This window comes from Rhinolophus hipposideros, assembly GCF_964194185.1.
Source record: "Rhinolophus hipposideros genome assembly, chromosome: 23".
Classification (NCBI taxonomy): domain Eukaryota; kingdom Metazoa; phylum Chordata; class Mammalia; order Chiroptera; family Rhinolophidae; genus Rhinolophus; species Rhinolophus hipposideros.
In genome coordinates this window covers 28,549,484-28,572,646 of record NC_138069.1, presented here as the reverse complement: position 1 = coordinate 28,572,646, position 23,163 = coordinate 28,549,484, and the positions used below count along the sequence as shown (strand labels likewise).

At 46.8% G+C, this 23,163-nt stretch overlaps 1 protein-coding gene across 3 annotated transcripts in view; it reads left to right on the top strand.

Moving 5' to 3' along the window:
* The window catches only part of ADAM19 (ADAM metallopeptidase domain 19), a 77,726-nt gene that overhangs the window by 39,970 nt on the left and 14,593 nt on the right, over positions 1–23,163 (top strand). For 2 of the 3 annotated variants that reach the window (XM_081036009.1, XM_081036008.1), the window contains exons 6-13: positions 5,239–5,431; positions 6,109–6,174; positions 9,656–9,727; positions 13,900–14,066; positions 15,994–16,078; positions 16,780–16,919; positions 18,665–18,842; positions 21,352–21,441. In XM_081036009.1, coding sequence (XP_080892135.1) covers positions 5,239–5,431; positions 6,109–6,174; positions 9,656–9,727; positions 13,900–14,066; positions 15,994–16,078; positions 16,780–16,919; positions 18,665–18,842; positions 21,352–21,441 — 991 coding nt within the window. Of the gene's footprint in view, positions 1–5,238; positions 5,432–6,108; positions 6,175–9,655; positions 9,738–13,899; positions 14,067–15,993; positions 16,079–16,779; positions 16,920–18,664; positions 18,843–21,351; positions 21,442–23,163 lie in introns of those variants that run through there. The other variant, XM_081036010.1, reaches the window with a different exon arrangement.

Genomic DNA, 23,163 nt, shown 5'->3' with positions numbered 1-23,163 from the left:
CAGCTGCAGCAGCAGCCTCCAAACACTCAGTCTCGCCAGGCTCATAAAGCCATGCTGCAATGGAAAAAATCTCCTTAGTGACTGTGCTTCTCTCCTGGAAACATGAGGATGTGATTGGAGAAAATAGGTAGGAGTTGTACCAAGTGGGCTTTTCAAGTTAATGACACAAATACAGAGGAATTCAGCTGAGTTTCTAGATGGTTGCTGGGCCCCCTCTTCTCTCCAAAGCAACCCTTCAGGCTACTTTAGTGAAGAAGTAATCCATGATCATAATAAAAAAAAAAACACAACAACTTCAAATAGTCCAAGAATGTACAATGAAAGATAGGTCTCTTTCTCACTCCAAAATTCCAGAATCCCCCTTTCCTGGAGGCAGCTGTTGTTAGCAGTCCCTTTAGGAATACGCCTTGCCAAAAAGAACATAGATGTGTGATGCAGTGCTTTGTAATCTTATCTGGGCCACCGACCCCTTTGAAAATTGTGTGGCAGCTAAGGATATTTATAAACTACACCAATAAAAAGATGTGGCACACCATTTCGTTAGAGATTTCGGATGTCCATTCCTGCCAAGGGGCTCATCCTTTAAATGTCTATGCAACTGCTTGCATTCGCAAATGCATTGCAAACTAACACAAAATTGAAATGTAAAGAGTAATGGTTATTTGTGAAGAAATCTAGGCAGCATTGGGCTGACGTGCCCTTGATGAACCTGTGGGATCTGGGAGACTGTGTGTGTGTGTGTGTGTGTGTGTGTGTGTGTGTGTGTGTGTGACTAGCTCACTGTCTATCAGCAGACAAGATACTGATGGCAGTAAAAACATTTTTTTTAAACCTGATTGGTCAGTTTATTTTTAAAGAAAATGCTTATTAAAAATGATCATTACATGGAGGCGGCCGGTTAGCTCAGTTGGTTAGAACGCGGTGCTCTTAACAACAAAGTTGCTGGTTCAATCCCCACCTGGGCCACTGTGAGCTGTACCCTCCTCAACTAGATTGAAACAACTACTTGACTTGGAGCTGATGGGTCCTGGAGAAACACACTTAAATAAGTAAAAGTTTTTTGTTTTTTTTAATGATCATTACACAGCGAATTGTATATTAAACTTTCAAATAGTACAGGCGTATAAAATTAAAGAAGTGAAAGTTCTTTATCCTGTCCCTCCCTTTCAACCAATCCCATTCCCCATCTGTAATCACTGTTGGGGGATACATAGTTGACACACATAATTGTGTGTATATATGGTTTTTAAAATCTAAATGACAGCACCCCATACATACCATCCTGTAAAATTTTTTTACAATTTAACTGTTATGTCTTCGGCACACAGAGATCTATCTCATTCTTTGAATGGCTGCACAGTTTCTTAGGTACTAATGTCTGGGAAGTTTAATTGCGTAGAAGGTCTGTCAAAGACACACAATAGATCATCTGTAGATCTATCTGATGCATCACTCTTATAACAGATCTGTCCTCAAAACTCGGGGGCCTGTGCTCACCGTGGTTATACCTCACCCTGTTCCCTGGACTCAGATTCTGGGAGAGAGAGAACATGAGACTGGGAATGAATGCCAGAGTATGAGTGTGAACGTGTGCTTGATGGCCTGGAAGGAGCTCAAAATGTCGAGTCCAGGGACCTGAGTTTGAGGTCTAGCTCCACACCCCCTGGCTGTGTGCTCTCTGAGCTTGTCTCTCCCCATTTCATTTTCTCCTTGTCTTTGCCTTCGGGGGCTGGTGCCTCCCATTGGGCTTTCCTCAGTTCTATAGATGATGCCCATGGGGCAAGAAGCTGCTGAGTCCTGGGAGGGGGTGTGAGGAGTGGGGTCAGGGCCCCACCTAATGACCTGGGATCTGCCCCCAGCCCTGGCAGTAACTCACTAGGCGACCTTGGGAAAGTTCCTTTTTCCCAGGGCTTTGGTTCCCGTTATGTGAAAAAGGAAAGTAGACCAGACCACCAAAAAGGACCTTTCAGTTTCTGGGCTGCAGAGAGTGGGCAGAGGCTCAGGGAGCTGGCCCCAGGGACAGAAGGAGGCGGCTCACATACATGTAGCCAGTCCACACCTGCCTGCCCCTTTGCCAAGGAGTGATGTGTCCCTTTCCCCTTTGACTACTGGCCTTCTTTCTGCAGGAAAGATGATGCATGCTACCTTTCCATCAGGCACAGAGTAGGTCCTCATAGGACAGTGCCATTAAATGATGACAGGTGTGGATTCTGGAGTCAGACAATTCCTGGTTCAAAACCTGACAAGCTGCTTTAATTCTCCAGCATCCGTTTTCTCACCTGTAACGTGAGAACAACAGCAGTGACGTCATCGGTGGGTTTGCATTAGGTGATGAGCGCACCCTCTTTGAGAGCAGGGACCTTTATTTTTTCATCATGCTGCATCCCCAGTGTCTAGAAACAGTTCCTGGCACATAGTAGATTCTCAATACTTAACATGTTGAAGGGCTACAGAATAAAAGGCTCTGTACCCTGCCTGATGTATAATATATACTCAATGACTGCTGTTCTTTTTAAGTGTTGCTTGGTTAGTGAACACTGCCTATTACTTCCGTCAATGATGGCGGCAACCCTGTGGATGGGCAGCATTACTGAGTGACTTACCATAAAGCCAGTAGACAGCAGAGCCAGGATTCGAATGCAGGTGTGTCTCACCCCCAAGTCCGTATTCTCCGTCCGTGCCTTGTGTTCCTCTCCCAGATGGAGCACCACCTGTGTGCCTTCTTTCCTCCCTTTGGTGCTGCCTTTGAAGTTCCCTATAGCTCCTTCTCACTTGGATGTACATTGGGGTTAGGGGGTGGAGAAAAGAGGGGTAACAGGCTGTTTACCTCTGAGGGCAGCTCTGGATGTAGGCATGTAGGATGTATCCCCTTGGGTGTAGCTCTGAATGGACAAATTCCCAGGAAGCAGTCTTGCCTAGTTCCTCGAAGCATGCTTGTGGATGAGCCCTGCAGTCATTCAGGGGTTAAACCCGAATCGCCTGCTGCCTGCCTGGCCTGCGCCGCTGGGTTCCTCTGTACAATTTCATTTGTATAAAGCTGTTAATGATGGGGAATAGGATGGGGAACTGGAGAATAGCGTGTGAAGTCCCGGCCACCCAGCCTCCTGGGCCCCCCTCCCATGGCCCTGGCGAAGCTCTGCCAGTACTTATATTTAGCAAATTAGATCAACTGAGGCTGCTAGAAGGATAAACAACTGGTGGGTGTTCAGGGGAGGACAGCTAGCAAGACTTGGGGGTGGTGATGGGGGAGGGCCCCAGGAACTAGATTCTCAGAAATACCCCGACTGTCAAAGCTGGGGTTCACTTTGTAAAGTGCAGGGGCTTGTGCCACCCTCTCCTCCGTCCCCAAGCAGTCTGGGAGGGTTACAACTGTGACACAGGGTGGGTTACCAGGGCCCACAGTAGGGGGAGGGGAGCGACCACAGAATCCTATTGCCGGAAAGACCTTCCGTGTCCTTTGAGCCTGTGTTTCTCAAAACATCATCTGCCCACTCCCTGAAACAAAGCTGCCTGGGGCTTTGTGAAGAGGGGGGCTCCTGCTGCAAGCCTGGGCTCTAGGCTCCAGTCCCTGAGTGTAGCTGTGCAGGGAATTATTGTGTTACCTGTTGACTGTGCTGATGCCCAGGCCTATAGAATCCGAGACTCCTACATCTGTGTTTTGAATGCACTCTAGAATATTCTAATAGATAGCTTTGGGAGCTCTGATCCTGGAGATCTCTGACCCACAGGGTCGGAATTCACTGATGGAGGCAGATAGCATAGAGGTTAACCTGGCATGGGGGCATGGGGTCCAAAGTCCCCCAGACCTTAAATTGTGAGAGTGTTATTTAATTTCTTTGGGGCTCAATTTCTCTCATTCATAAAATGGGACCCATGATGGTGCCTTGTAGCACTGATGTGGGAATGAAATCAGAATGGCAGTGTCTTACTTCCCACAGGCCAGTTGGGTCATGACCCGTCATACCTTAGAGGACAGTTGTGGGTGCCTGTCACTTGCAACCATCTGTAAACGGGGGATAGCTTTCTGACCCTCTCTATAGGGCTGTTGTGACAGGGGCAGTGTGAGGTCATGGTTAAGGTCTGGGGACCCAGAGCCAGACTGCTTAGGTCCTTACTGCCTTTGTCACTTTGGGTCAGTGAATTCACGGTGCTGAGCCTTACTTTTCTCATGTGTACAATTAGGGTCCTACTTGTAAGGGTCACAGAAGCTGGTGTGAATAGTATACTACTCAGCACCATGCCCGGTCCATAGCAAAGGCTCCGTCATTTATAGCCACCATGATTCTTCTTCTTCACCGTGCGCCAAAGCTTGGCATGCTCTCTGTCCTTTTTGGCCCAGAGGCTTATTCAAGTCAGCTATACTGGAACTTTCCCCGGTCCCCATGTGGAACTTTCCACTCACTGGGTGTTATCTGTACAGCCGCAACCTCATGCATACAAAACCATCAGCTGGTTGTGGTCCAGCCCCCTGTGTTTTTAACATTTATAGTCATTGGGAGAAACTGAGGTGACGGGAAGGGCCTTGGTCAGCCGAGATGAGACGATAGTTTGGGACAGGATGCCTGTACAAGCTCTGCCCTCTGCCCGTTCCTGTCTGGTTTTGGGAGCGGATGTGACCCTTGCTCTTTGCCCCATTTCCACCCCCAGCTGTTCAGGGAGCACCTTGGGTGTCGTGCTGAGGGGCTGGTCCAGGATTGCTGTGTCAGCCTGGGCGAGGCAGCCTGGAAGTCGTCAGGCTCCCCGGCACCAGAATGAGGTCAGCCAGGGATGGATTCCAGGAAGGGCTGCTGCTGCTGAAAACCTGGCTTTCCTGAAAGCATCACAGGCTCTTCCCAAAGGGCAAAACCTGGACAGGGATCCTGAGGGGCGTGGATCCTGAGGGTGGGCAATGGAAACCAAGATAGCTGAAGAGAGAGGCCCTTTCCATTTGGATTGCCAAGCCTGAATTGGGGATATTTTAGCTTCTGAACTTTCTGGATGGATGACAGCCTTTTTAGGTCCTTTGGAGTCTCTCTGTGATAAGCTTTTCGTAGCCTGAAGTTGTGGAGCACATTTCACATCCATGTGCATTTCTCTGGAGAGGACGTCTGAGCTTGCCTCAGGTTCCCACCTGATCGGGGTACATGACCATGATCCAAATCAACTGTGTCACTTTGCATATGGGGAAACTGAAGCCTGAGGAAGGGACTTTTCAGGACCGTAATCGTTGACCAGAGATTCTATTTCTCCTATTAACAGAGGACTGATTGTGGTGAATAGTAACCTCAGCTACATCATCGAGCCCCTCCCTGACAGCGAGGGCCACCACCTTATTTACAGATCTGGACATCTCAAGCTGCCCCCCGGGAATTGTGGGTTCAAGCACTCCAAGCCCACCGCCAGGGACTGGGTCCTTCAGTTTACTAACCAGACCAAGAAACGACCTCGCCGGGTGAGTTTCTCGGTGCAGGAATCAACCTGGGGATAGGCTTGTCCTGTCTGAGGACCCTTACGTTGGATCCAGGAATAATTCTGAATTAAAGGGAGATGGCTAAGAAGGAGGAAATAGCTTTCTAATTTTATTCTAAGTCACTGTCGAGTGTGAGATACTCTTGTATTCGATAGAATAACTGCTTTGAGGAGCACACTACTATATTTAAAATACTCGGAGATGCTAGTTTCAGAAACTTCAAAATGGGAGGAAGAAAACATATGCCCCCCGAGTTCCCCAAAACATAGCCACTTACCCATGTGCCCAAAATGCTTGTATTTGTTTATACCGAAAATAAAGGTTTAAATGTTTTGGGGAGCTTGATCGTCAGCATGTCCCTTCACAGTATGTTGGCCTCTGTTCTGCCTGTGCTAGTCACCCACCCAGCTCATTTGTGAGAATAAAGGATAGGATCCAATGTGCAAAGCAGCCTCTGCAGATAACCAAGATGGCGGAATGAAGGTGGGGGGTGTAGTGAGGGGGACGGCAACCGGGGCCGAGCCTGCCTCCAGGGCCCACATACAAAATGGGAAAGGAGGCCCCCTGCTTAGTAACTAGCACCATTTCTCAGCAGGTTTTTGAAATGAGGCCAAGTCCACCATTTCTCCAGCTCTGACCTGCACGTGTCTCTTTCTTAGATGAAAAGGGAAGACTTACACGCCATGAAGTATGTGGAGCTTTACCTCGTAGCTGACTATGCAGAGGTAAGGGGCAGGCCAGGGGCTTAGCAGAAACACTGCTCTCCTGAGAGCTTCCTCTCCAGACTTTGAAGTGCTCCGGGGAGATACAGAAGCATTCATCGTTCCCTGGTTTGTCGTGTGATTTCTACCTTAAATCTGACCAAGGGCTCTCGTTTTTGCTATTTTAGTCACAGTTGGGAAAACAACAAAAAGAAAGGAAACGTCTCTTCTAGCTTGATACATTAATCAGATAGAAAATCAGTACAATTCATGTTATTTGGAGTAACATTTCTTAGATCAGCTCTGAAGACCTTTAGGTTTTGCTGCTTATTCTTAGGGAGTCCATGAATTCTCTACAGAAATTTTAAAAACTTTTTTTTTTTGGTAAAGATAATACATGTATTCTCAATCATCTGATTAAGTACAATTTTCTTACCCATGTATGGGTGCATTTTTACAGTCATGCTGTTGCCAAATGAGAACCTAAATCCGTGGTTCCCAAAATATGGTCTCCTGACCAGTAGCGTTAGCAGCACCCGGGAACTTGTGAAAATGCAGATTCTTAGGCTGTACCCCAGACCTGCTGAATCCTAAACCGCGGCTGGAGTCCAGCAATCCACATATTAACAAGCCCTCTGGGTGATTCTAATACACAGGCAAGGTGGAGAACGACTGACCTAAAGGAAGAGCTGTTTGACTTTTAATTCCATATTCCTCCAATTGGACAACTTCTTTTAGACCTTCTAGGACTTGATGCACACTCATCTCACTCACTCTTTCATTTCTTCATCAACAATTTCTTGATTCTCTGTGATGTGCCAAGCACAGTGCGTGGCCCCAGGAGATACAGACAGACCCACCCCTGGCATCACAGAGTTTACAGTGGCAGCACAGAAGCTCTGGTTCATTGTCGAGGTTTCGAGTGCAGATAATGAGGGATCCAACATACCTGTGGAAATTGGGGACAGCTTCTCTGACACAGTGATGTTGAACTGACACCTGAAGAATGGGTTCAGGCCCCAGAGCCCTTATTTGCCTAAATCAGCCATATTTTACCTCCAGTTCTCACTTTCTGCAGTGACTCAACCCCGTAACTAAGCACATCTTCTGGGCATGGAAAGTTACGACGAGCTGAGCACCCGCCTGGGTTCCCCTTAGGAGAGAACCCACTGCTCCGGCCTCTCTCATCCCCCGTCCAAGTACTTTAGTCACCAGCTCCCCCAAAAGCCTCCTTCTAAGGCCGCTCTATCTAGTCCATAGCCCCAAAGCACAGATTCTGGAGACAGTGTGCGTAGAGGAAGGAACACTAGACTTCAGGCCAGAAGAGCTGCCTTCGAGCTGTAGTGGCAGGAGGAGGTGGCCCTTGAACTGTCTTAAAGGACAAGGAGCTAACAGGACAGAGAGGTGGAGGTGAAGGGCATTCCAGGTTGAGGGAACGTTGTATTCTGTTTTGAGGAGAGTTTTGCTTTTTAATTGATGTCAATATTGGTTTTTCCAGCAACCTTTCTTTTCTCTTTTTTTCTTTTGTTTTCATTTCCAAAGACTGGTGTGTGTGCGTAGGATGGGGGAGCTGTGTGGGGAGCAAAATCCAAAGCTGATTTAAAACCCAAGGCTCCCCAGTCTTGGGAGGAGGTAGCTGACGCTGGCACCTAGTGGGAGAGTTGCTGGAAGAAAGCTGACATTTTTCCATCTAAGCTTCACATCTAAGATCATCTAATACAGTGGTCTTGTACCATTTTTTCCCCCAGCCACAGAATCCTTTGTTTAGATGAAAGCTTCTGGGACCCCGAGAGTTAAACATAGAAACACAGCTGCTCTAATGTAAAGGTGGGGTGACCCTCTCCTTTGGCCCTGCATTCTCTCCAGTGGAATCTTGGTGCAGGGTTTTAAAACCCCCTGGAGGCAGGGTAGGGGTATGGCATCTTCAGTCTCCTTAACTTCAGGGTCACAGCAAACCCTCACAAGGAAAACTCTGCCCAAGGTGCCACCAGGACCGAGGTGTTGCCTATGGCCACCTTCCTGTTTCAGAGGAGAGCCCTTCAGCAGCAACCCAGCAGGCATTTCCACCCGGCAGGATTCCTGCTGCATGATAGAAGGGAATGTGCTCATTCCTCAGGGGCCTGGGCTTTAAATGAATCATGGGAGGGGAGTGGTGGGGGCTGTAATAGGCCAGGCCAGTTCACAGGCTCACCAGTCCCGCCCCCGTCAACCCCATTCCCTCTTCAAGTGGCCTCTCATCCTCTGCAGGCAGAAATCTATTCCTGACGATTAATCTGAGAGGATGGGAAGACAGGGAGAGAGGGAGGGCTGCCCTATCTGTGATTTACAACCTGGTGCTGAGACAGGCCAGGCTCCTTCCTGGGCTCTGCGCTGGAAGCAGTGACGTGGCACAGTGTCGCTGCCTAGACAGAGCTCGTGTTGTCAGGGGTAAAAAATGACCAAGCGGCTGCTCACTCCCTGGGCCCAGATGGGAGTGCCGGGGTGGGTTCCAGCTCCTTTCCTCAGGTGAAACTGGAAATTCAGGCGAGGGAAGAGCAAGATGGGCTGCTGCGGGAGGGGGCAGGACAGATGTAGAAGCACGAACACCGAGAACTTTCATGATACAAACAGAATGTGAGGTTGTTGAGGAAGGCCAGGGATACACTGTATTTTACTTCCTGTGTCACCCTGGAAAGTATAAGGTTGAGATAGTCCTTTCTTTAGATCAGGGGGCTGCAAGGGGTAGCCCATGGCCAAATCTAGCCCACCACATGTATTTGTAAATAAAGCTTTACTGAAACACATCTGTGCCTACTGCTGGGTGTATTTGCCAGACAAAGTCAACGTCTTATGGTCCTCGTTGCCAGCACCCACCTGTTTTGTATCATTCCACAACTTCCCATTGCAATTATTGCTGTGCATGTTTTCTCAGCCCATTTCAATTGTATGTTCCTTAAATACCGAATCTTCCTTGCGGTCATCCCTGGCCGTCCCTCTGATTTCATTGAAGCTCCTCTAGGCTAGTGCCAGGATCTCATACTTGGTGTCCTACCTAGTGCCAAGCACAATGTCTTGCACATAGTAGGTGTTCAGCAACCATTTGACTACTGTTGGTGAATCACATGTGACGGTGGCTTCATGTTAGGGTGATGACCAAGGCAAGGATCAGATCTGTACCTTTTCTAAGCCCCAGTGGGAGTTTGCAGGAGGCCTTGTAATTTGGAGGACAGGAGAAAAGGTTGACTTCAGGGGCTGGAGGAAGAGAATTCAGGTCACTACACAATTCTTGCATCCCTACTCGGGGCCCAGCGCTGAGCTAGTAGTTGGGGATACCAAGATGGATGTGCCCCATGTTCTGCCCTCCCCAAGCTGACACTGTGTGTGTATGTGGGGGCGGGGGGAGGAGATAGTTGTATAAAAATGACTGATCATAGAAGAGGGAAGAAAATAAAAGTTAATTCAAAGACAAGTAATGGGGCATAGGAGGCATCCTGGGGCCTCACCTAGTTCTCTTTGCCCCTTTTAGTTTCAGAAGAATCGACGAGACCAAGATGCCACCAAACACAAGCTCATGGAGATCGCCAATTACGTTGATAAGGTGAGACCAGGTGTGTACTTTGTGGGAAAGGTGCCAGCACCTCAGAGGGGCTACAGGACAGGAGATAACATGGCACCCCAGCTGCCTGTGGGTGGACAGGCCGCCCAGTTGTTGAGAGGGAATCGCAGTGTCACAGCGGCTCAGGGTGCTCGTGACCAGGCTCAGCATTGTGACCTTAGCCAACTAATTTCCTTTGGGTTATAGGTTTGTTTTGTTTTCAATTTACAAAATGGAGAGATTGGCCTAATCAGTGGCTTTTGATGATTTTTGTTTTTCTGGTGGAATCCTTTTCCTAAATGAAATCTTATGCCACTGTCTGTGTAGTGTTAGCCTTGAAATTTGTTTTTATTTCTTTTTGTAATGCAAGTACCTGGCTTAAGCTTTGATTGCCAAAGCCTCCATTTCAAAGAGACGTCCACTTCAAAGGGGGATATCTCAATAAACACCTTGCTGTGGCTATAAGACTAGATAAAGAGCTTTGCTACCTCCTTGCAGGGAGGGAAGCCTGTTTGTTTTAGAGATCTTGTTTGATTAAAAGATCTGACCATTTGGCAACTTGGCTTTTTTTTCTCTTCCCATGTTTTAAATTTCCTCTTCATGTTTTAAATTCACCGATAGAGTGAGCCCTCAAAACCCTAGGCCCCCACAGTTGACCCCAATAAAAGCAGAACCCCAGGCCCGTGTGTGTTTTCTCTCTCTCCTTCTCTCTCTGCCACCACTGTGTGGCTCCAGGTGTGCTGTGTAATTTCCAGGTCTTCTAAGTATTAAACCTGTGTCTTTCCATTTTCCTGATGGTTATTGCCAAAAGGCATCTTACACTCATAAGAACCACAAGAGCTGGTCCAGTTATAACATTGATTATTAATAGGCTGAGACCAGTACAAAACAGTCTAATCTAAAAGTCAGATGAGGGGGTGGCTGGTTAGCTCAGCTGGTTAGAGTGTGGTGCTAATAACACCAAGGTTGCCAGTTCTATCCCCGCATGGGCCACTGTGAGCTACACCCTCCTTAAACAATCAGATGAAAATAGCCTGCTCTAAACTGAGGCTGGGGTGAGGACTGTCCTCTGATCCCTTAGCCTCATCCCCGTAGTGGCTCCTGTGGAACATAGGACATAAAGGCACCCAGTTTAAAATCGCTTTAAGGTTCTTTAAGTTTCCTTCTAGGTATAAAGCCCAGTAATTCTCTGACTTAGGAGACAGTTGAGTTAGGTCAGCATGGGAAAGGTTCAGAGCCTTGAAAGCTGAGGAGCGGCTCGTTTCGGGCCAATCTGTATAACCTCTATCTGGAAAATGGTTCTAAAATTATTTCTTGTCTCAGAAAGACCATGTGGATGGTTCACTTTCTGAAGTCAGGCCTTTTAAACATGCTCTTAGGAAATACCCAAATTTTTGAATTGTACTAAAATTTGGGACTTGGAAATACTTCGTTTATATGAAAGAGGGTATTTGGTATAGTGCAAAATGCAGTAGAATGGGTAACCCAGAATGATAGTAGCCTCTCGATAGGCTAGTAGTAAATAGTTTCCAAAAGTCGATTTTACTATGTTTGGGGTCACAGGTCTCCGGAATCTGACAACATTTATTGGACAATGTCAGGGCACTCGCCGAACTTCTGAAGCTTTACCTCTGGGCTTGCTAGGGAATCATGGATCCCAGGTCAAAAGGGGAAATCACTTTTTCCTAAACACTAGAGGATAAACAATAGAACTTAAATATTTGTTAGGGATTTACTAGCAAATTGGGTAGTATTCTGAAGTCATCAGATTGGAGAGTCTATGCTGGATGTTTTTGTCCTGCCCTAGATGGCTCTGAAAACCCGGGGCAGTGGTTAGTGACAGGTGAAAGTCAAGTACTGGCATTTCCAGGAAGGAAGGACTCCAGGGACACAGTCCAGTCCTCTCTAGCTCTCAACTCACTCAACAATAACATCTAAATGATCCTATAACCCAAACACTCAGCATCTGGGAAAACAAGCTTGTTTCCCTGGGGGATAATAGAGGAGGCAGACCCTGTTATCACCAGTGACTTCTATTGTTCTGGAGACCAGGCAGGTGGGAGACTTGGCTGAAGCACCCCTGTGAGTTCTCCAGCTGATCTGAGTAACAGAACCCAGGGTGCTGGTGAAAAGTGGAAAGAGAGGAGAGGCATGAGCAAACCCCAGTGTGTACTCGAAGCCCCCAGCCTTGCTAGCCGGGCGGTTCTGTGAAGAGTCCTGGTTGTCCGCTAAGCAGCTGCTGTTCCTCACTCCTGGTGGGGGCGGGGGAAGGCTAACCCACTTCTTGGAGGCTTGCTGACCCAGCTACTTGAACTGAACTATTGTTGAACCAAACCTGGAATGAGCTGCACTACTTTGCTGAATCATGAACCCAGTCCAAAATGTGTTCCCTTAAGCATGAACAAGCCAATTTCAGTCCTTAAAAAAGCTCCCTAGTGAAGCAAGTTCAAATTGGGATTCAGACTCTCTAATGATTGACCTGACACAAACAGAAAAATCAAAATTTCTTTTGAAATCAACTGATATTTTACTGACTCTGGAACCCATCGTACACCACAATTTCTTGGGGGCAAGTGGATTGACTGGCTGTCTAAAAACTCCCACTCTTAAGCAGAGTAGGGTCAGGAGTAGGCCTTGAGGTTTGATCATCTTGGTCTTATTTCTAGCTCCACCATTTTTCTGTTGAGACTTTGGGCAAGGTACTTAACTTCTCTGAGCTCCAGTACTTAGTACATAGAAAGTGCTTGATAAACATTGGTGCTACGATTGTTATTTTTAGCTGGGGCAGTACCTGCCAATTTTGGATTAAATGCTGTCTCTTTGCTCATGTGACATAAGTACATGTAATTTTTTTTTTAAGTCACTGCCTCCGTAGTCTCTAGGGTGGGCCAGTCAAAGAATTCCTTTTACCTACGCTTTCCAGTACTTTGCTTTAAAGTACTTAGCTTATATGAGATGAAAGATCCCATGTCATAAAGGTTAAATGTAGCTTTAGCCTTAAGGAGCCTGAGAGTCAGGTCTCATTGACAGAATTTCCAGGTCTTTGGGATGGACAGAACCCTGAAGATTATCTGGGACCTTTGCAGTCTAATGCTTGCAGCCTGACTATGGTTTTCTTGACAAATCCTGAACACCTCCAGTGATTGGGTAGGAAACTTTTGAGAGTCAGCATTTCTATCTACATGTGTGTCATTTATACCCACTTCCAAAATGAATGGGAAACATCTTACAGTAAAATAACCATATACAATTGGGTATGTCCATACAATGGAATACTATTTAACAATAAAAAGTAATGACAAACTGATACATGCTACAGAATGGATGAATCTCAAAGACGTGCTAAGTGAAAGAAACCAGGCACAAAAGACCACATACTGTATAATTCCATTTATAGAGTATGTCCAGACTAGACAAATCTATAGAGACAGAAAGTAGATTAGTGATTGCCTGGGTCTGGGGGTGAAATGGGAAATGACTATAAATGGACATAAGGGGTCTTATTGGTATGTTGACAATATTCTAAAATTGGATTATGGCAATCACTTTACAACTTGGCAAATTTACTGAAAAATATTGAGCTGTACAACTAAAATGTATACATTTCGTGGTATGTAAAATATACTTCAATAAAGTTGTTTTTAAAAATCCATATGCAAGAGGACTTTTTAGATATGTGTAAAAAAGGATAAGGGCCGTGTAAAAAATTGGGAGGATAATTGGACCAGTCAGCCGAGCCAAGCGTACTTATTGCAGACGGCAGCAAAGACCAGCTTTGTTTGAAAGCTCTTTCCTGTTTTAAAATGAAATGTGTCTTCCTGTCTGTTTTACCAATTGACTGAGCCCTACTTCAGCACCACATGGAAAGACGCTGATCCTTTTTCCACATGGCAGCCCTGCACATATCTGAAAGCAACTTTATGTCCCATCTCAGCCTTCTTTTCTCTAAGCTAAGTCACCCCAGCTCTGCCACCAGCAAGTTGTGCACCTCTCAGGATCTCATTTCCCCCTCTGAAAAATGTGAAGAGTGGCACACCCGTTGCCTCCTCCCCTTGGAGGCGCGTGCAGAAGAGGAATCTGAGATGTGTGCTCTGAGCGCTTAGGCTAGGAAGGAGCTTATAAATCTCGATAGCTGTTGACAGATGATGCTGTGGCTTTTCTGTGTGTGCTTTCAGTTTTACCGATCCTTGAACATCCGGATTGCCCTTGTGGGCTTGGAAGTGTGGACTCATGGCAATATGTGTGAAGTTTCAGAGAACCCGTACTCTACCCTCTGGTCATTTCTTGGTTGGAGGCGCAAGCTGCTCGCCCAGAAGAAACACGACAATGCACAGTTGATCACGTAAATAGTCTTTTTCCATGTTTGTCTCCTTGCCTTTGGTCCTGCCTGCAGTGCATGAGCCGTCTTCCCCTTTCTTTCCCTGGTGCTGGGTATTGATTGTACTACGCCCCCCTGACTCTCTGGTCCAGGGAATCAGGTACTGCTTAGTCATGTGCTTTATCCCTCCCATACTCCGGGAAATATTTAAAAGCTTAAGAGTCATGACAATCCCAAGAAATATTTACTATTTACAATCTAGATTAGAAAATTAGACTTACACATATCAGTTGAGCATCTGAAACAATCGATTGTGTATTTGGGAAGTGACCGACTGTTGGTCATGGGCCACTTTGAAACAGACTTTCTGAGGGCTTATCTTGATCTTTTGGGTGCTTTGTTTTAGTCCTGAGACATGCGTTGTCCTTCACTTCGTTCCCAGGGGCTTCGGGCTGAGTGCCCAACATAGTCAAAGTGGCAGACTGGGCAGGAACTGTGTGTTTGGTGGGAAGGAGACACCGAAGGAGAGGTGGGGTGAGGATTGTGTTGGAGTTTCTTCAGTCTCAGAGAGAAAAGAGCAGACACTGATGGGGGTCATGGTAGCACGTGACAGTCCCCCCGGGGGTGATTATCTGGTACCTATTATTGTTCACTTCCAAAGGTATTTTGAGGCAGTTAAGACAAAGGCACATACATAATAAAAACTGTTTATCTTCTGTTGCCTAAACGTCTCTCAGAATCAACAATCGTCTAAACCTTTGCTTACACTTTAAAAAGCCACCAGGGGAAATAGCTGTACCAAAAACCTGGGCAACAAGTGTTTGCTTCATGACGGTACATTCACCTAGGAAGAGTTTTACCAAGACAGTCGGCCTGAGCTTTGGAAGCCTGGCGTCCTGCTTTGGGCAAGACCTTGAATCTAGGTTTCCAGTTGGGCTTCCTCAGAGCCATTGTCTAAGTTTGTAAAATAACTGGTAGGGCTTTGTGTACATGTGCACATACACTGCGTATTCCTTTGCAGATTATTTCTCCGAAGACGAGTGCCTTGAATTCATCAGACACTTATTAAGCACCACTATGTTTCAGATTCTATGCTGAATTCTAGTGACCCCAAAATAGATAAGATAGTCTCGGCTCTCAAAGGTACTGTGATCTAGATAAGAAGATCATGCAGAGATATAAAAGTACCACATAATGAATTTCCATATAGCTCTCTTAAATAAATTATATGTTTGTGGCATGCATAGAAACACTGGTGTTTTAGCTGTTCCTTTGCCCCTGCCCAGCTGAAAGAGGGATGAATTAAACTGGGGGACTGTAGCCGACTGTTGGCAGATTAGGGTCACAATTGCAAAACAAAGGCAGAAACAACTCTTTTTTGCACCCAGCTGTACTTTAGGAGGCTCCTGATGGGACACATCTGTTTCCTTGGCCCCAGAGTGATGTAGGAATGAAGCATCAGCCCCTCACAGCTGTTGCCTCAAACTCCCCCGACCCCCTCCATACACATTCCCCAGAGCCAGGGATGTGGCATGGGACCCCAGCAGCTGGAGGAAGTGGGCATGATTCACTTCAGCATCAGGACCTGTGCCACCCTTCCCTCTCCCCTCCCTCTGACCTTTTCCTGTGCAGCAGGAATGGGATGCAGCTTTGCAAGCCCTGCCCATTTCCTTCCAGGGAATGGGGCTATGGGCATATTGTGGGGAAATGTGACCTTTAGCTCCCTCTTTCTGTTTTTCTAGAGCAGTGGCAGAGTAGGTGAGAGGAAGTGAGAGGTGTGGCAACCTGGAAGTTATCCAATTGGCCTGGAATACCAGGGTCTGTCCCCTTGGGAATGATCTGGGAATGTCTGAGGGGCCACGGGACGCCATGATGGCAACCTGCTCCTGGGTACACTGGAACAGCCCTCTCAGCCCCCTCCCGAGTCACCCTCTCTCCTTCCCTCCTACAGGGGCATGTCCTTCCACGGCACCACCATCGGCCTGGCCCCCCTCATGGCCATGTGCTCCGTGTACCAATCCGGAGGAGTCAACATGGTGAGTCTCAGCCAATACACTGATGTTGCAGAAGGCAGAAAACTACCTCATAAGACAGGAGGTCATCTTGTCACACACACACACAAAATGGTGTATTTATTATTGCAGAAAAAAGAAAAGCATTGACATCAAAAAGGGCAATTGCGTAAAATGAAGTCAGTACATTCTAAGACATGGAGATACCAACGGTGAATTATTTATTGTAGTTCATCCTCGATTTTCAAGCTCAGAACCCAGAAGCGATCATATTAATATACCACTAGATCTTTCATAAATGCCAAGCCAGGGGCTGGGGAATAGTAAGATAATAGAGATGAAAAGTATTTTCTTATTTTACGTCTTATGTTGTTATGTATATCATGATGACACAAGAGCCTGTCTCAAAGTCATGGATAGGAAATTACTGCCTTCTTTGAAAATTCTCTCTGACTTTGTGATTGTTCATTAAATGACTCTGACTATTCATTTCTGACGTGTGAAGTAGAAATCAAGGAGCCTGCTATCATCTATTGGCCCACCCCCTCTCTGTCACGTATTATCGCAGGTGTAGCATAATAATTAAAAGCACAGTGTTTTATCACTGAGCCCGTGTGCACGCAAGCATAGAATCAGTGGAGAGAAGCGAGGCTTGGCTAAAGAAAAGGCAGGGCTGGGGGTTGGGGGGTAGCTGTCTTCTTGACCTGAACCCTCTCCCTCTGCAGGACCACTCTGAGAATGCCATCGGTGTGGCCGCCACCATGGCCCACGAGATGGGCCACAACTTCGGCATGAGCCACGATTCCGCGGATTGCTGCTCAGCCAGTGCGGCTGACGGAGGGTGCATCATGGCAGCCGCCACCGGGTGAGTCAAGCAGGAAGGGGAAGGTCGGGGCAGAGCACAGAGCACGCAAGGCCAGTGCAACCCATGTTTCCTCCCAGCTGGCCCCAGGGAGCCTGTTATACCTCTGGCGGGGACCTTGGAGAGAAATGCCATTTTGACAACAAAGAAGTTGGAAGAGGACCAAGAAAGTAAAGGAACAGAAGGAGCACTAGGTTTCTAGCGGGACGTTCGGTGCTGATGGAACCCTAGATATACTTAATTTCTGTCTTAGGGTCTTTAGCTGTAAAACTGGCATGACTACATGCGTCTTTTTCTCTTTAAGAATATTTGATTTGGACTCATTTTGATGACAGTCACAATTCTTAGTCCCTCCATTCCAAGGGAGCCTGATGAGTGCGATTATGTCCCACACTTGACTGACAATGCTGATGCAGCTTCCAGAACAAGACAAAGGAAGGGGAGCATCCACACCCCCCATCGGGACCCCTCAGGGAATTTACAGGCTGCATTTACCACAGGGAACAAGGACAAGACAGCTGCCTCTCTCTGTAGTTGTGAAAGGTGTTTAAACCAGAGCCTTTGAATCAGACTTCGGGAATTTATTCAAAGGACTTATACTCCGTGTCTGGACCCACTCAGCAGAGAGCAGTGGGTTCTTCCAGGACCCAAGTCACTCTTTGGAAGGCATCACGGTGAAAGCTTGTGTTCCTCCCACTCCAAACCATTAGTGCCTACTTATATTTCCTGGAGAAATGGTGTTTCCATGTCTCCAAGAGAAAATGCAGTTTTTTCTTGGAGCTCCAGTGGCCCGTGTTTTTTCATCACTTCTCGGCTATGACACACCAAGGATGATGGTGGCATGAAGGATACAACTCCCTGGGTCATGCTCAAATCGCTGTGAGCTCACGGTTAAGTCCACCCTCTTCTCTCCCAATCTCAAAAGCATTTTTGTAGAGAAGATTGAGAGTTATATTATTTATTATTCCAATTGGTTTTTAAACTATTCACACAGTTTAGAGGTTTAGCAATTATTAGTAACAAATTCCTTGTGACATACCTGACAACTAAAGGAAACCGTCCAGTGTGTAACCTTTAATTGGTTTAGAGAATTGGAATCAGGATAACTCTTCCTTTATAGACCCAAATAGTGGCACTGACCTGCCACCAAGGAATTTATGACTTCTGATTCTTTTTCCCAGTGGTGGGACCCACGACCTTTCATACTCTTGTGATAAGGACCACGCATTGTGAGTTAAATTTGGAGTATTGCCTGTATCCTTAGAACAGAGATCAGATCACTGGCCCAACAAAGAAATTAAATCCATGGTCTTGGCCTTCTGGGCCTGGTCCTCTGTCTCAAGAAAATCTCTATCTTAAATATCAGCTTCAGGAAATGTTTGAGCTGGCTGGCATTTTATTCAGCTCTAAAGAGAGACCTATTGTAACACTCATAACTGTTTCTTTATTGCAACCCCTTCATGCAGAGGGCCGAAATTGCCTCTTTTGATTCTCAAATACTTCTTCCACACAGAAAGAGGGGGAAAACACACACATTATGGGGTGGTTAATATTTACTAATTCTTAGAAAGAACTGTAAGTTAATGTATTGGCAATGTTTCAAGGGAACAGAATGTATGTGGGTGAGGCTGTGGGGGTCTGAGTCCATCCAGGCGGAATCGGCCTAATGGGCAGCAGGATTGATTGATGGCTAAGCTGCCTGCGTGATGCTCAGACTCTCCACTAACTCCAGCCGTCTTCTCTCCCAGGCATCCCTTTCCCAGAGTGTTTAATGGGTGCAACAGGAGGGAGCTGGACAGGTATCTGCAGTCAGGTGGTGGGATGTGTCTCTCCAACATGCCAGACACCAGGACCCTGTATGGAGGCCGGAGATGTGGGAACGGGTACCTGGAAGATGGGGAAGAGTGTGACTGTGGGGAGGAAGAGGTAAGGCGTCGTGGTGGTGCTGGCGGGGGGGGAAGGATTGGTATTAGTGTCACATCTCAAGGTCAAAGAGAATGCAATTGAAAACTGTCTTAGTCACAGGCACTCTGTCTGTGCACAGGGCTCTCAAAGACCCGTCACAGATTAGATGTGGAGAGTAAACCTTAACTCTGGACCATTCCTGCAGGCTCTCCCAGTCTGGGGTTGCCACTGTGCCCACGTCAGGGTGGAGTTCTCCTTGTGAGTGTCTGGTCTAACCAGAAACCTCGGTCTTCACCAGCGGCGTGACAAATGGCCTCCTTGGCCTGCCAGCTGCACTGCATGTATTCTGGCGGCCACGCAGCCGGATATGTGAACTTCAACCTGGGCCTTATGAAGATACTTAAAATAACAAGCTCATGCTGTTTAGCCTGGAGAAGAGATGATTGAAAGGGGAAGTAGAAAGTACTGTCAAGTCTGAAAAGGGCTGCTAGGAGGAAGAAGGAGCAGAACTATTTGTGTATAAGCTCTTTCCTTCCCTTTGATCTTCAAAATGAGTGTGGTGGGCATACAGCATAGATAGGTCTGTCGTTTTCTAACGGATGCGTGTTGTTCTGCAAAAAGCAGAACTGGATAGTTTCATCTATTTTTTGAAGAATGAAATATGTACGTTAACATATGAAAACAATTTGGGGGAGAGTACACGAGAAACAATTAACTATGGGCCTGAGATTGAGGGTCTTTATCTGTGGGAAAAGACTATTTGAATTTATAACCTTCTCTATGGTTTGATTTTCTTTTTCGTGTCAGCATGTAACTTTCATAATAAAACAAGACCTAGTTAAATGCTCTGCCACCCCAGCCACCACGAGTGCAGAGGAATCAGCCCAGACCTTTCAGAAAGGGGGGTATTGTGTTATCTTGGAGGGCGCAGTGGGGTTGACGAGCGACCCACGAGTGGGCTCAGCCTGTTGGCTTATATTTGGAGCAGCTGCATATGCTACAGATATTTACTAAGTGTGGGACACTGCATTGGGTGCTAGGGACAGGACAGATATAACAAAAATAGATGAGATCCCTGTCCTTGCAGAGCAGATAGTATAGTGGGGGAAATGCACATTAACCAAATAGTTGCAGAAGTATGTAAGTACAATCCATGGTAAGTGCTAGGAGAGCCAATGACAAGGTGCCGTGAGTATATGTAGGAGGGGAGCTGCCCTGCTTGGGTGAGAGTGTGACCTCTGACTCCATGTCTGAAGGCTAAGTTAAGTTAGAAGTTAGTGAGGAGCAGAAGGAGAGAAGCTACAGGAAGGACCATCCCTTGGGGCGGGAAGAGACTTGGTATGTTAGAAGGGAAGGAACTGGTCTGCCTCGAGCCCAGGATGGTGAGAGATGAATGGAAGGAAAGTGTCCTTATTCTTCCTCTTAGGGAAGATAGTCATATGGTGGCATATGTCTCTCCAGCATGCTAGATTTGGACAGTTATGGTTATGATATGGTTAATAAGCATGGGATGGGCCCCAGGCAGACATGGCTTGAACCTGGCTGCAACACTTGCCAGGTATGTGCCTTGACCAGCTTTGGGACTTGTCTGAGCCACAGTTTCCCCATCTGTGAAATGGGAATATTCCTGCCTCCCAGGCTGTGATGGTCCTATGCGTGGCACATTGTCAAGAAATGTTTATGGAGAGGCCTGTGACTGGAGTAGGAGTGTGATAAGGATACTCACAAACACTGGGAATCTCATTATCCTTTTAAATCTCATGCTGTATGTCAGCAAATCAGGACCCGGAGGGCAGGAAGGAAGAGAGGAGAGCATGGAACCCCTAGAGACCTTCTGTCCTGGAAAGAAAGGCCCAGGCCAGTGAGGGTTGAGGAAGAGCAGCAGATGGCAAGAGAGGTCTGAGGAAGTAGGCGCCAGCAGCTGACATGAACTGTGTTCGAGGTGGTTGTAGCATGCCCTCCTTCCCGATGGCCTCTTCTTGTGGGCTTGTAAGGCCTGGGAGTGTGGGGGCACAGAGGGCAGCATAACAGGAAGAGTCTCTGGATGTTCTATGGGGGATGAGAAAAACAAATCACAGAATTTCCACGTAGTGTAACGCTATACTGAAAATCCTGTCTTGGAAGAACACATGACTACAAGAAGTGTGCATATTATATTAAATTAAAAAGCAGTGTGGATCCTACTATAATTTTGTAAAATAAGTGCATTTCTACGTCTGTGTGTATGAAAATGCCTGGAAAGATGTGCACACTCAAAGTTGTGGTGTTACTGATGATTGTGCATATGTATATTTTTTCTATGATAAATACACATTACCATAGCGATTAACCGACGAAATGAGTTTTTTTTGTTTTTTTTTTTGAAATGAGTTTTTGGTAAAGGCTTCCTAAGGAGTCTGGGCTCCAGGGGCACATGGGGCAGAGGTGGGGAGATGCCGGAGGAGGGTAACGACCCTCATCCCACCCAGACTCCTGTCTCTCCACCCTGCCACCCCCAGGCTCATGCCCACCCTCTCTGCCCCCCCACCAGGAATGTGACAACCCCTGCTGCAATGCCTCTAACTGCACCCTGAGAGAAGGAGCAGAGTGTGCCCACGGCTCCTGCTGTCACCGGTGTAAGGTCAGTGGTTCTCCCCTGACAGCCCAGTGCTCTGCTTGGGGAGGATGGCCCAGACTGAGCCTCAGCCTCCATCTTGGGGAAGGGGTGGTGTCAAAGTTTTAGAAACCCTTGAACCAAGTTAACTCTTTCCCCTACTGGGCCACACTGAGTTCAAATCATCCCAGAGGGTTGTGCCTCCTGGTAACTGGGAGAAGTTTTTTTTAAAAAAAGAAATGTCCAGAGACAGTAAGCTAGATTTTATTTGGAGCTCCTAATAATAATCAACATAATTTTGATTAATGTTAATGGGTCCCTTATTTGATGCCAGGCACTGTGCAGACAACTTGATATATCTTATCTCATTTAATCTTCACAAAAGTTCCACGAGACGTGTGTTACTATGCTCAATTTAAGATGAGGGAACTGGTTGGGGCTCCAGGAGAAAAAGTAGCTTATCTGGGATCACACAGCCCAGAAGGGGTTGAACCAGCTGTCCCCAGCTCTGGAACCCATATTCTTAATACTGATGTGGGAGATATTACTATTACTAATGGTCTACGGTCTCGTAGCTGCAATTCTGAAAACCAGAAAAGTTCTGAAAACTGAAAAAAAAAGTTTTAACTCATTTGATGGTAAAATTTGACCTGAATTGACACGAGGATAATGAGCCTTTAAAAAAAAAATCACACTTACGTGAATATTTATACTTCATTGCAGAAATATTAATGTGTTTGATTATAAAGTGTAATCCCAGTCCTTGTGGGGGGTAATCATACTTTTGTAATGTGTATGATTATAAATACCAGTGTACGAACATATGTATAACGTCTGCTTCTAAAATCTAAAGCGTCTGAAGCCCATCCAGCCCCAAGGTTTTAGATGCGAACTGTGGACTTGTGTGTCCACCGACCACTTGCTGCGTGCTCATTATGCATCAGATATCGTTCAAGTGTTTTATCTGAACTCACTCATCCTAGCAACCCCACAAGAGGGTTACTGTCCCGTTGACTACACAAACGCACAGAGGTTAAGTAGCTGCCCCAGGTCCCGCTGGTGGTTAAGAAGCTGGGATTTGAACCCAGGCATGCTGGTTCCAGGCTGGGTTCTCTTCCTCTCCATCCCGCTCCGGGATGGAGAGATGAGTCCTGTGGTTTCTTCCTCTACACACGGCCCCTGCCCACCCATGCAACTGAATCTCCATGCTTTCAGCAAATTGCTCGGCTGGCCCATTCTTTTTTTTTATGAGTTCAACTCCACACTCTTTATTCTCCCTTAGCTGGCCCATTCTTGCCTTTCCTCCTGGTTGGACCTTGTGGGTGGTGTGGAGTCATCTGAGAGCAGGGAGGGCCCTCTTCTCAGGTAGCTCTCCTATCCCAGCCCAGGGGAACTCACACGCCCTCTAGGGTGGACCATTATCCCTCCAGGGAGGCTGTGCTGGGTTGGGTCCTTGAGTCTGGGACCAAGGCCTGAGAATGAGCCTGGAGAGCACCCATCTCATTCTGTCCCAGGATTTCAGTTTGAGTCTCAGAAAGGATCCCCCGAGGTGAAGTGTGTGGGAAAGACGAAGCTTGGAGTCTGAGACTTCAGTTCAAGCTGTATGATTTGGAGCAGCCTAATAACCATCTGGGCCTAGGATCTTTATCTGTAAAATGGGAAGTGTTAATAACACTGACCACAGGGAGGCTGGAGGACTCAAGTGAAACTCAGTTTTACCATTTGCCCAGGTGTGCTACTGACCAGGTT